The sequence below is a fragment of the Diadema antillarum genome, unplaced genomic scaffold (assembly GCF_040938485.1).
Source record: "Diadema antillarum isolate AM-2024a unplaced genomic scaffold, OU_Dant_1.0 scf00000151, whole genome shotgun sequence".
NCBI lineage: Eukaryota > Metazoa > Echinodermata > Echinoidea > Diadematoida > Diadematidae > Diadema > Diadema antillarum.
Genome location: NW_027271040.1, coordinates 2,685,044 through 2,697,701, shown reverse-complemented (window position 1 = coordinate 2,697,701; position 12,658 = coordinate 2,685,044). Strand labels below are relative to the sequence as shown.

Sequence of the window (12,658 nt, the reverse complement as noted above, 5' to 3'; positions counted from 1 at the left end):
ATTATTTTCAACACTTTTTTTTTCTGTTTTTCTAGGATAATGAAATAGCTCTTGACTTTCCTCTTTCAGAAAATACACGATTCCGTAGTGTCAGAGGTTTCCATACCATAGAAAGTCAATAACTCGAATATTGCCAACTAATAGAAATTAATGTACATTTAAAAAAAAAAAGAAAAACCTTGTTTACGTATATGGATACATCGTTTAGACTGTAATAAGTGAATAATGTCTATATCACTACATAACAATGTATTTCCCTCTTCATTGTTCCACAACAGCAGGTACATTGTGTATACTGGACTCATCAAACATTAATTCCAATGTAGAAATTGTACTTGCCGTCGTTGGATGTCGTCGTTAGATGTCGTTTCACATGTATATTTATATTTCTAGTCTACTATCTTAATTTCATAATTATAGACTCTTAGCTATTTACTCATAAAACCAGAATGATACTTGCACGCATGATACTTGGTGGTTCATCATTCTCTCTCAATGAGGCTGCCCATACTCACGAGCATAATAAAACATAAAATTCTGCCATGGGAACCTGAACACAATTGGTGGCGCTTTATTGAATCACGGAATCATGTATCAAAGTTCAACCGCCTATTAAAAGAGTTTATTAACTCAGTTTTGAAGTGATTTAGGTGACATTGCGTAACGTCATAACTACAATACACCAGCCCCAGCTATTCAGATCAAAATTCGTTTCACAAAAACATTTTACAAAATATTAGTGGTTTTGCAAACGAAAGAACATCCATACCTTAAGAAGACAAGCAACACTGGTAGCTGACATCTACACCATAGAACTGCAATGAAATATTAATATCAATGAAACACTGTAAAACGCAAGTGATGTTCTCGCGTCTGTCTACATAATATTTGTAACATTCATGTACAATTTCTCCTGCGATGTCTGTTTGACGTCCGTGTGTTCTCCCCTTCTTTTGTCCACCTTTGCGTACAACTCCTCGCATGGTGGGGATGCTGACGAAGATGTTTTTGCTGTTTTGTTCACAGTTGCATACAGTTCCTCACAAGGTTTAGGCTCTTTGTAGAAGCAAACTAGGTTTTTGGTATCGTGGTTGTCATCTTCTCTGATACGACTATATTCGTCAGAGTCGAAATCATGAGAGTTCTCACAATTTACTTTAATTTCCAGAAGATCGTCAGAAGGCTCGGATTTTGCTGGAATGAAGCAAGCCATATTGTCGTCTTTACGAGAAGTGGAAGAAGAGGCTGAGAAAACAGGATCTTGTATCGGTGCCACGTCGTACTGAGAGATATGATCGATGGAATCATATTCACTGTCCAAACACGTATTGCCAATTTGAGCAAAGACACGGTCAGGCCGTTCGCCAAAGTTCAGCGAATTATAACAGCTATCATCAAACAAACACGCTTTAGCAGAGGAATTAAAGTCATCTTTCGTCATACCGCCAGTTCTGTTATCAAGGTCTACATCTTGGTAGACACAGTCTTCATAGCTATTCGCTGCCTGTTGCAGCGATGTTTCTTGCAAGCTGTGGTATTCATGCCAAGCCAAATTATTTTCTGCAGTCATCGAAGTCATGCCGGCAGGAGGAGGAACTTCCCTGTCTACCTCCGCAGTGTCCTGGTAGATGTGGTAAGAGTCCTCTTGTTCAAGCGAAGCGTCCCCAAATATGTTTTCCTCATGACTAGGTAATGGAAGAGCCTCTGTGCCAGCGATAATACCCGAAGAGGGAACGATATTCGTCGTTCTTTGATTCCGGATTGAAGTGTTTACAGCATGCATCTGCAGTTGACCGTCACCTGGGTAGTCACTTGCCCGATTTGAAAGTCGAGATGTTCCGCGTCTTCTAGTAATGGGAGAGGGAAATACATAAATGGCAAATATTTTATTGTTACGTCCAGAGTAATCACTGACATCAACGTAATGACGCAAGTATTTGTTGGTAATATAGTGTATTGCAATCAATGAAATTGACTTCTGCACTAAAGTTCATTCATTGGCAGCATGGTTCTCCATTTCTGACTTTTTCTTTGTCATGATTCGGTCACATTTTGTGGATGTATTTCTTCATCTAAAGTATGTTTATAGTTTTATTGTAAACAAATGGCGTCCGTTTAAATCTCATTTGCATATGTAAAAGTTACATTGTACTTTACTTTGTTTCGGCCGGAGATGAAATAAAATGATTTGAATGAAATGAATAAGTTATGCAAGAAATAGTTCAATGAATTTGTATCACCCTCTTCAGTACATAAGTCCGGTTTTATCATCTGTTTTTCGTATTTCGTTAATTGGACATTGAAATACACATTATACATCTATGTATACCTATGTATAATACCGTGCATTAATGTATTGTACAATTATTCGTGACATTGAGAGCCGTTAGGTCGCACATCATTCGGTATTTGTTTATCACACACTTCTAGGCCTTTATATTTATAGTCATTTTGATATCATGTTTACCTAAATGCAAGCATTTAAATTCTGATAGTGTTTGTATCAATTCAGTTTATTTTATGAATGTGCATATGTTTACAATTTTCATGTATATTTTTAAGTAAAATATGAATTTTTAACATTTACATTATTTACACGTGTTTATCAAATAACATCGACCTTCTACATGATTCATGGTCATCCTGCTGGTAAAAACACAGTGTCTTTCAAACACAGTGTGAACAGATTGTGAACATATTGTGAATCATCTAATTTACAGTATTAAGCATGACATTACATTGTGAATGTGCTGTGAAAACCACACCACAGTGTGAAACTATCTTCACTCTGATAAATTCGAGCGTTTTCACACAGTTGACTAGGTGAACACACTTTGAACACACTGTGGAACAATGCCTTCTTTCAGGCAGGATTATAACTATGTATCATGATGTTTACACACAACGTGCACAACATTGTTTTACATTAATTCAAACCATATCATATCATCAATAAAGTAGCGATGTTAACACGTGTCTTCCTCTCAAGAAAAAACAAAACCGATTAAAATGATAACACATTACTTAAAGACAAATAAATAAGACACACCTCTTCTGCTGGTAGCGACAGCATGCCATGGAAACTGTGACAAGGACTAGAAGAGCGACACCCAGTAGGGCTCCAAGGATGTATGTAATAAATTCACTTCCAGGAACTGGAGAATCTGTACGATGATTCATTAGGTTAAAAGATCTCAACAAGTTCATGAATGCTTTTCATATCTTTTCATAACATAAAAGAATTGATATCATACCTTGATGGGATCGACATACTTCAAGATCATTGTTTGTGTATGCGACAAGTGATATTTCATTGCATTAGCAACTGATTCTTTTCACTTCGCTTTACCATTTATTGTATGGAACCATCCAGTGCTCCATCCATTTTCTGGAAAAATATATAAAAGTTGGATAAGGCTGGATCAAGTAGGATAAACTTACCATAATTCAAATAAATCTTCAACTAACGAGGCTCGGCAGTTCGGATATTTAAGATCTTAATGGAAGCGGTTATACTGAAATTTGAATTTGTTTGGAAACTTTATCATTGAAATGTTATACATGTTATGTAACTCTGGATCCACGTCTTTATTGTACTCCAAGTTTCAGACAACCCATATTTTGTGCGAACTAAAATAGTTTTACCGAAGGCAACCATAATGCCTGTTTTGACGTATATTGCAAGATCCACCGTCGGTACCACTTCTTGTAGGCTCTGTGATGCAGCTTATGACATAGCATAGCATTTGTTATTTGCTCACAGTAACCCTTGACAAAACATTATCACTTGCAACAGCAAAGCAGAAGCAAGTAAAGGTACCATTCATTTAATGCTTTAGAATTTATAACTACAAGCAACTTACCTGAAGAAGCGATGGCGGTGTCATGAAAAGTCATGAGCTCTTGCGTAGACTGTCCATTGCCTATTTTTTAAAGTGATGTAAAACAGCAAAATGAGTTCTTCGGTTAGTAAGGTATTATGTGTGGATAAGTGTGTGTGTGTTTGTGTGTGTGTTTGTGGATTAGTTATGTCATACTGAAAATGCTAAATGAAAAGATGTGTATCTTCATTAGATCCAGTCCAACATCAAAATCTTTTAATACTTGAGATATCGATATATTTCTTTTGTCTTAAGCAGCTTGTTAGTATTTTATAATATTTTTGAATGATTATCGTTTTGATGTCTTCCATATGCCAACGTATCTGCTTAGAAATTAATTCAGAGATAATTTTATTAAACAAATATCACTTCAGTGAGAGACAGTGCAGAAAGTTATCCATATACATTTACCATTTTTGTATAATATGATAAGCTTCTTTGAGCGTACATAATACTTATGTAGAGAAGCCATTTAGATAAGCAAACTCACTTAAAGGACAAGTTCACCTTCATAAACATAAGGATTGAGAGAATGCAACAATATTAGTAGAACACATCAGTGAAAGTTTGAGGAAAATTGAACTATCGATGCAAAAGTTATGAATTTTTAAAATTTATGTGGTGGAACCGCTGGATGAGGAGACTACTACAGCTTGTGAGTCATATGCGTACAACAGTACAAAGAAAATGTAAAGGAAATTCAACATATTTTCACTTTTTTTTCGCATAATAAAAGAGCACTTGACTTGCCTCTTTCTAAAGGCAGGGGGAATAATATTACCCATAACATCTGTCGGTATAGAGTCGGGGAAATGTGTACTTTTTTCAAAAGATGAAATTTTGTGAAATTCTCTTTATATTTTCCTTGTAGTGTTGTACGCATGTGACATCTAAGTTATTCACACACTGCAGTAGTCTTCTCACCCAGCGGTTATTGCACAAAAACTTCAAAAATTCATAACTTTTGAACGGATTGTCCGATTTTCCTCAAACTTTCAATGATGTGTTCTACTAATATTGCTACATTCTCTCAATCCTTATGTTTATGAAGGTGAACTTGTCCTTTAAAGAAGACGTCGTCTCTCGTGCCGTCGTATCTTGAACATACCGACCTTCTGCGTACAAGGACATTGTACATTGGCGTCAACAACATAATCTTACTCCATGTATAATTTTCCTTTTAAAAACAACGAGCAGTCATATTATTTTATAGAAAAAAATACCCATGTACTTGACATAGCTATTCGGTGTCAGGTTTATAGTTCATGCTTCAATATTGAAATGAGAAAGTATACCAGGTATACCCTGTAAACGACGGAGGCAATATGTTTCCTGTAAATCAGTTCATTATAAAAACACTTATAAAAGAGAAAAAAAGTGAGAATAAGGATATCGTATATTATGATATTTTTATGATATCACATATTCGGAATTATCTCCTATGAAAACGAAAAATATCACATAGGTTTCTATATTTTGTATCAGTCATGTATATGAAAATATGCATCAAGAAACCTATGAAAAGTAAATATTACCATGCCGTAAGTATATCAAGGTATTAGTATACCTTTCTTTTTCTATTTCCAAAAGTGACACGGCACAAATCAAATTTTAGAAACCTAAGAACATTAAGTGACATTTACCACCATTGTTAAGAAAAGTTAATCTAGGAAAGCATTTTAACTAATTGTGTTCACAGAAGCCATTGACAAAGAGTGCAAAAGAAAGGCAGCGGCAAATAAAGATAATACTCATTGAATGTATTTTATCAATATGGACGTAAAACTCACGTGAATAAGACATGGAGGTCCCACGTACTGTTGTTAGCTCTTGGGTAGCCTCTCCGCTGTCTGGATGTTAAGTAATGAAGAACAACGACATAAGTAGTTCTGTCATCGATAACATAACTAATTAATAGTCCTCCTGTGCAGGCATGTAAATATCTTAGTAACTTCAATCAGTTGAGAAAGAAACCAGAAATACACACACAAAAAGGAGCACCACTATAAAGATACCTGTGGACAACAAATGAATATTGAGTTGTTCTGATTGAAAGATGATAACAAAAAAACAAATGCGTGAGCCCAGCAACATGTCCAATGATGTCGGGCTCGCATTTGTCAATTTTCTGCATAGTTACTACTGTATAGGTTACTGAAATAAAACAACGAAAACAATAATACCATTAAGATCCCAAGAGAAGACATATTAACACGCACATACACACTCACTTACACGCATGCAAAAACAAGGGATGTTGTTGTTTCTAATCAAAGAGCAAGCTGTAATATTGTAATACTTACTGAAAGTGTTGATTGCAGTTTGTGTTGTTGAGGTGGGAAAATTGGTCCTATACCATTTAGTGTCTACAAACAAAGTGCGCACAAATACAAAGAGTAAAATTGGAAATAGCGTATCAAGGTAACGTAAACGAGGAAGAGGTAAAACAAAAATGATTGTAAAATCGGAACAGTCATCATGGTGCCCTGCTGGAATACTCCATAGTTTACGGGTAGAAAAAAAAAAAGAATCATGGACACACTTCTTTTACATAAACCACAAGGAAATATCAGAATAACAAAATCTTCAAATTATCAAATCATTTGAAATAAAGGCTTAAATTTGTACGGTGTGCAACTGCCATTGATTCCTAAGTTGAAGGATGGTCATACGAAAAAACAAAAACAAAAGACGCAAAAGACTTGTTTATTTACATGCACATACACACTCACTTTTCTTTACTAGAGTTCTCCAATCCCTCCACTAGCTGGCTCCCCTACATCATCGTGTCACCTTTAAAATCCTTCTCATTGTCTATAAGATATGTAATAATGTATATTTCCCCATTTTTCTCAAAGACTTGATTTCTTCCGCTCCTCCACTTAAACCCGTTTTCTCCATTCTCCCTCCACTCTGCAAATATCACATGGTCCCGGCACCCGTACCCGTTATGGTGATAGGGCTTTTCTGTCATTTGCAATCTCTTTGGAACCAACTCCCTCTTTATATTCGAAATGTTGAAATTGCAGATAAGTTGAAATCATTGCTTAAAACTTATCACTTAACTCAATTTGCGTTGTTGTTGTTATAGATGTAGATTATAATGCTGTATCTTAATTTAATATTCTCCGTATGTTATGTAATGATAATTCATGGAAGAGGAAATTATTAGATTTGATATTCTAACTCGTTTGAAAATGACATCACTTTTAAACCCGTTAGAACCAAAACCCAAATGCACAATTTGAAATAAAAATTACGTTTGAAAATGTAATTTTGATGATAAGAGACTCGTCCATTTTTGTGGGAATGTCCATACCAAAATAGATTTGAGTAGGAAATAAAGTTTCAGAACGAAATTTATGAGGATCATCGATGCACTCTATAGTTCCACGCGCGACCTGTTAATCTACATACTTATATAATACAGCCAATTTATGAAATGCTTTACAGTACCTCATTTTTTTTTTTTGGTAAGGTTTCTTGGGATTGCACAAGTAAAATATATCAATGCAAATGTACCTCATTTTTTGGAAACAATAGACCTACATATAATGCACTTTCATCCTTCTCATTTTCAAATAAAGAGGGGTTACTTTTAGCTTTGATATTACAGACCATTTGTTTCATTTTCGACGGGTTGGCAAGATCGGACTGACGTGTTCCAAACCGGGTAGTAAGTCGACCATCCGGGTAGCTCCACACATTGGAACGTAGCGTTGCCATTGATGACGTATCCTTCGTCACAGGTGAGAGTTATGATGGACCCATATCTCGTGATATCTGAGTTCCAGTGACCATTCATCACATGTCCGGGATGATTACAAAACCCTACCGAAACTATAACAGATACACACAAAAAAGCAGGATTGCCGGCTATATACGTTGCTTTATTACAGCATCACAATAACTGGTATAGACGATGAATAAATAGTTATTAAAAATATGCGCGAAGTAGTTTTGTCAATGAATAAATTACTGAATTTTTCATTGTACCAGACATTATGATTTATGTTGTTAGTGTCAATATCATAAGCATATGTGCACAAAATATGGTAGCACCCCCCCCCCCCCCCCCCCCCCCACCAGCACCACCACCACTCTCACCACACACACAACATAATTCACCTTGTTGTGCTCTGGAAGACCGGAAAAAGCTAGATTTCGAATGAGAACTTATCCCATTTCTGCATATATTTGAAATTTCAAGGTATAATTGAATGGTACAAAGTTTTTAGCAATATTAGCTAACCCTATTTGTATCAAGTAGATTTATGTATTTCCTACCTACAGTGCAGGAGAACCCTATAATACAGAAGATTGAAAACCGTACATTTGTAGCTGCCAATAAATATTGTTTAATATACAGAGTTCATAGCGTTCAAGGTAGTTGTTATTTCATTGACATTTATTGTTTTTTTTTTAATACAATAACACAATTGAATAAAACCATAATCAAAAGAAATTGCGTTAAAAAGACTTATTAGTGCATGTTTGTAGTTCAAGCGTTAATTTCGTGTGGATTGGTCATCCGAGCTTAATAGAATTAGAATCTCAAAATGAGAATTTGATAGAAAAAAAATACTCGTGATTATCTGTGAGTTAATGATAGGTCATTTCAATTTGATTTTAATTCATATCGACGACGATTTTTATCTTTATCTTGGACCTTACTGTTATATAAATAGTAGACAAAATGACCGGATCCATCCTCTCCCTGGCTGGGGCATGTCCAGTTGTGTGAGTAACTTCTGTCAGAAAGTACATCCGCATACGCTTTGGACCGCGAACATAAACAAGTCCCTCGGTGTATGAGAGCAATCTCATTGTGTCTGGGCCCCCTTCCACAGATAGATATACACTCCTCATCGGAATTAACGTCTAATCCATATTCAGACAAAAGGGCGGGGAATACCTGTTGGCTGCCTTCGTAACATCCGAGAAAACCAGGCTCTGCGTAAAAACAGGATACGATGGTTACGACCTGCGTTATTAACATTATTGATTTCTTTCCCGTCAACGCTTCTTAATGCATGGTGAACCATTCCCCGCACCACGAGCAGGTCGATCCATAACCTTGTTTTTGTATTCTTTTTTTGTGTCATTCCTATAAGAGTTAGTAGTTAACAGAGAAGAGAGAACAGGGAAACAAGAAACTCCAATTACTGCAGACTGCTACTAGACCAATCCAGTATTATTTGCAATTTTGCGATATCTCTATAAAAAAAAATGAACACTACAACCTTCAGCAAGACGTCTGTTTGTTCCATAGACCATGAAGATGAACATGAAAGTTATAAATATTGCATAGATTTCTGTGTGATTTGGTATTTTAAATGAATAATATTGAAAAGTATAACAACAATTATATATTCTGCGGTGCTAACCTCACCTCGGCACTTAAGTCTGACTCCCTTGTTCGAGGAACATTCAGCAGTTGTCATTGGGCAATCGCTTACACGTTGGAACCTGTTGGAATCTGTGCATTAATGGCAGTTAAAGAACTTAAATCTGTTTATCAAATCCTTCGCATGCAACAACAACTTAGTTGTCACATTATTTGGGCAAGAACGCCACACAAAAGCAGAAGCAATTTCATTTTATAATTGGCCATTCGTGATATAAAAGTAATTATCAGAACATACAAAGGAATTTAAAAGAATGCATTGTTCTATCAAAGGGGCTTTAAAATTTGCAAACGCAATTGATATACAGAATCAAGGCTAGCGCATTATTTTGTCTTCTCTTATCTTCTCCTTTTTTTCGGATTATTGTAAATAGAATGGTTATTTCACGTGTTTGTTTTATTCTACATTTCCGATAACAATGTCGATCACTATCTGGACATAAACCGAAAATGCATCGCAATCTGACAGACTTGTTGGCTTTATTATGCAAAATTTTAACTAAACTGTATTCATTTTTACCTCGTTTGTTATAAAATATTGCATTTATGCGTTTTTGTTTTTATTTTTCATTGAATCGACGTGCTTGATAATAAGGCTATACCTTGAGGTGGACATGATATGCGCTGAGTCTTTCTCCGTGATGCTGTACTGGGCAAAATCTGAGCCGAATAATTCTCTGCCGCTGGGAAGCCGAGCTCCCCGCAGACCAAGTCAGCAGCTCTAGCGTTAAATCCATCATAGCAGACATATCCGTCTGATCCGATGACAACTAAACCTTCCAGCGGAGAGGGCCCATCAACAAATCTCACAGAGTGAGTTTCTTGAAAGGGAATAAGGGTAGACATTAATTTTGAAGGATATCTATTCATGAATTTGTAGTCCAAATGATCTAGAGCAGATACAGCTGTATTTGGAATTTTCTGAACAATGATGCTTCAAGAGTTTCTTGCATTTCTTAGCCATATTAGATAGGTAAAAGCCAGTGGTAAAGTCGCAGTTTTGAAAAAAAAATAATATTCATTCATGCAGCCCTAGTTTATTGAAGGGGTCGTCCAAGTAACGATTTCATTTGACAATACGCACACACACAAACACACACACATACACACACTCATTTACAAAACAAAATCTACTTCTAAACTCTTGAACATTTCTGAGAGTTATTGAAGAGAATATAAGTGTAGACATTCAATTTGAAGCACTCAATTAAGCAGCTATTTCTAAATTCATTAATCCACTGATTCCATATCAGGGATTTAGAATTATGAAAATTTGCTGAAAAATGAAATTTGGAGTGTTTGTATTGTTGTTATATTCAGAAAAGCCACTGAAGTTGTAAAAGTCCGTGGTAGGGTCGCAATAAAACAATGTACCATTTTTGACGTTTGATCTTCTACTTCTAATTAATCCCACACTCATTTATTGAAGAAACTGTCTGTAGGTAACGAGTTCATATCAAACACACACACACAGACACACACACACGCGCGCACATACAATACGAAATCTGCCCTTCTGATATACCACACCTTACATGATTAAGGGGGGGGGGGTTAAACCTGTCACCACGCGTTGTTTCTTAGTGAACCGTTTCCAGCATGTTCCTTACCACCAAACAGAGAAAAGATAATGTTGTTTATTTTGATTAATGTTAATTCGTCTCTTATTCAATAAAGATAACAAGTAAGCATGCTAAGGCAGTAATGTTACCATAACCACTTGAAGACTAGGACCAAGTATACTCGAGCAGATGTCTCTGGAAAATACGTGTTTTAACAAAAATCAGCTTGTTCTCTATTGGTTAACACCATAGGAAGCAAGAGATGGAGTAATGTTGAGCTTTCTGATGGCTGGTAATGGTTACAGTAACCGGTATTACTTCTATTGACAGAAATGTTTCAAGACACGACTCTGAATGGTGCACTTTCATTCTAACAGTCAGTATTGTAAGGATGCCAGTACATCAATGTCAGGATATGCAATATCCGATAATCACGTTTCCATTTTTACGTTGAAAGATGAGCATACTCTTATCTTATTAACTCCGCTGTCTTCATGCCACTCTCATTTACATCTCAAACTAATACAATGTTGTGTAGAAAACCTTTTTTTCTCTCTCTCTCTGTTGAAGTTGCATTTTCTATGATTACGACTGTGCATTTCGGCATTTAGTGAGCACTGTATAGAAGTTATGTATTAGTTATAGTTAGCAGTTTTTCATAGGACAAAGAAAACTAAGAATTAACAAAAAAAAAAACATTCCAGTCATCACAGAGCAACCCTTTTTATAATAGATGTGACATGTGACATAAAACACTGAGAAGCAGTGAGATATGGCTTATGTATTAACTTTCACCGTATAAACCCTTGCTTTATACTCCGCGGTCCAAGTTATTATTTTATGAATGGATTGACTCACTTATTGACTGCTTGCTTGCTTGATTATTGGCTCAATTATTGATTGATTGATCGATCGATTGATTTTTGTTCGATTTTTCTGCATTTTTATGGATAGAAATAACACAATTCAATTAAACAAACTTATCGAGTACTGCCTAGACCTAATATTTGACGAAGGAAAGTGATTTATACGAACGAAATCATTCCATGATAATGCAATAAATGAACACGAGCATAATTATGTTCAGCTGTATGTTATTTTATGCATATTAAACTTGAGAAGTACATGTGTCAAGAGACAAATTGAGCAGCTCTGAGTGTATTAAACAGAAGTGCAGAAGACTACTATCAGAAGCCATTGCTTGATGAGGAAGATGGTCTCATTTATAATGTTATTGACTTTATAAACGTTTAATGTAGATATCTAATGCCGTTAATTCTAAGGCAAATATTGAAATTAGGCACATATTGCGTATTAATAAAGTTTCACGTATGCGTATTTACCAAGTAGAAGCGACGATCAGGAAAAAAAAAATAAGATCAGGGAAAAAAATGAAAACCGCAATTTTGTAATACTAGTAAAGCGTACTAATACATCTGTATGAACCACAGCTATCTCATCACATCAACGCAATTGATACTTACCATCATAACATTTCACGGTAATCTTGAAATTTGCAGGGTATCTAGATATATAGTCCTATATACTCTATAGTCAGCTTCATCCGATGGGCCAGTGATAATAACGGCGAAGACGGCAGGTGACTTACGATACGGATGTTAGACGTTTTGTGTGCTATTTCATCTGATACCAGGAATCCAACCCATCTGTTATTGAGAGACTCAATTTTAGTGAGAATTCGCCGTCCAATAGGTGCCTGTATAACCCAACCATAACTGCTGGAGAAGCAGTTTGTATCACACGAGATCATGCGCTCTACAGTCCCTTCCATAGGCCTACAGTTCAGA

The 12,658-nt window shown here is 35.8% G+C and overlaps 1 protein-coding gene across 1 annotated transcript in view; it reads right to left on the bottom strand.

Moving 5' to 3' along the window:
- Positions 1 to 685: 685 nt before the first annotated feature.
- Positions 686 to 12,658, bottom strand: part of LOC139721913 (uncharacterized) — a 68,732-nt gene continuing 56,759 nt past the window's right edge. Inside the window, exons 10-12 of the mRNA XM_071633238.1 lie at positions 3,864 to 3,923; positions 3,050 to 3,164; positions 686 to 1,847 (exon numbers count right to left, since the gene is read on the bottom strand). Coding sequence (XP_071489339.1) covers positions 878 to 1,847; positions 3,050 to 3,164; positions 3,864 to 3,923 — 1,145 coding nt within the window. The 3' untranslated portion in view covers positions 686 to 877. The remainder of the gene's footprint in view (positions 1,848 to 3,049; positions 3,165 to 3,863; positions 3,924 to 12,658) is intronic.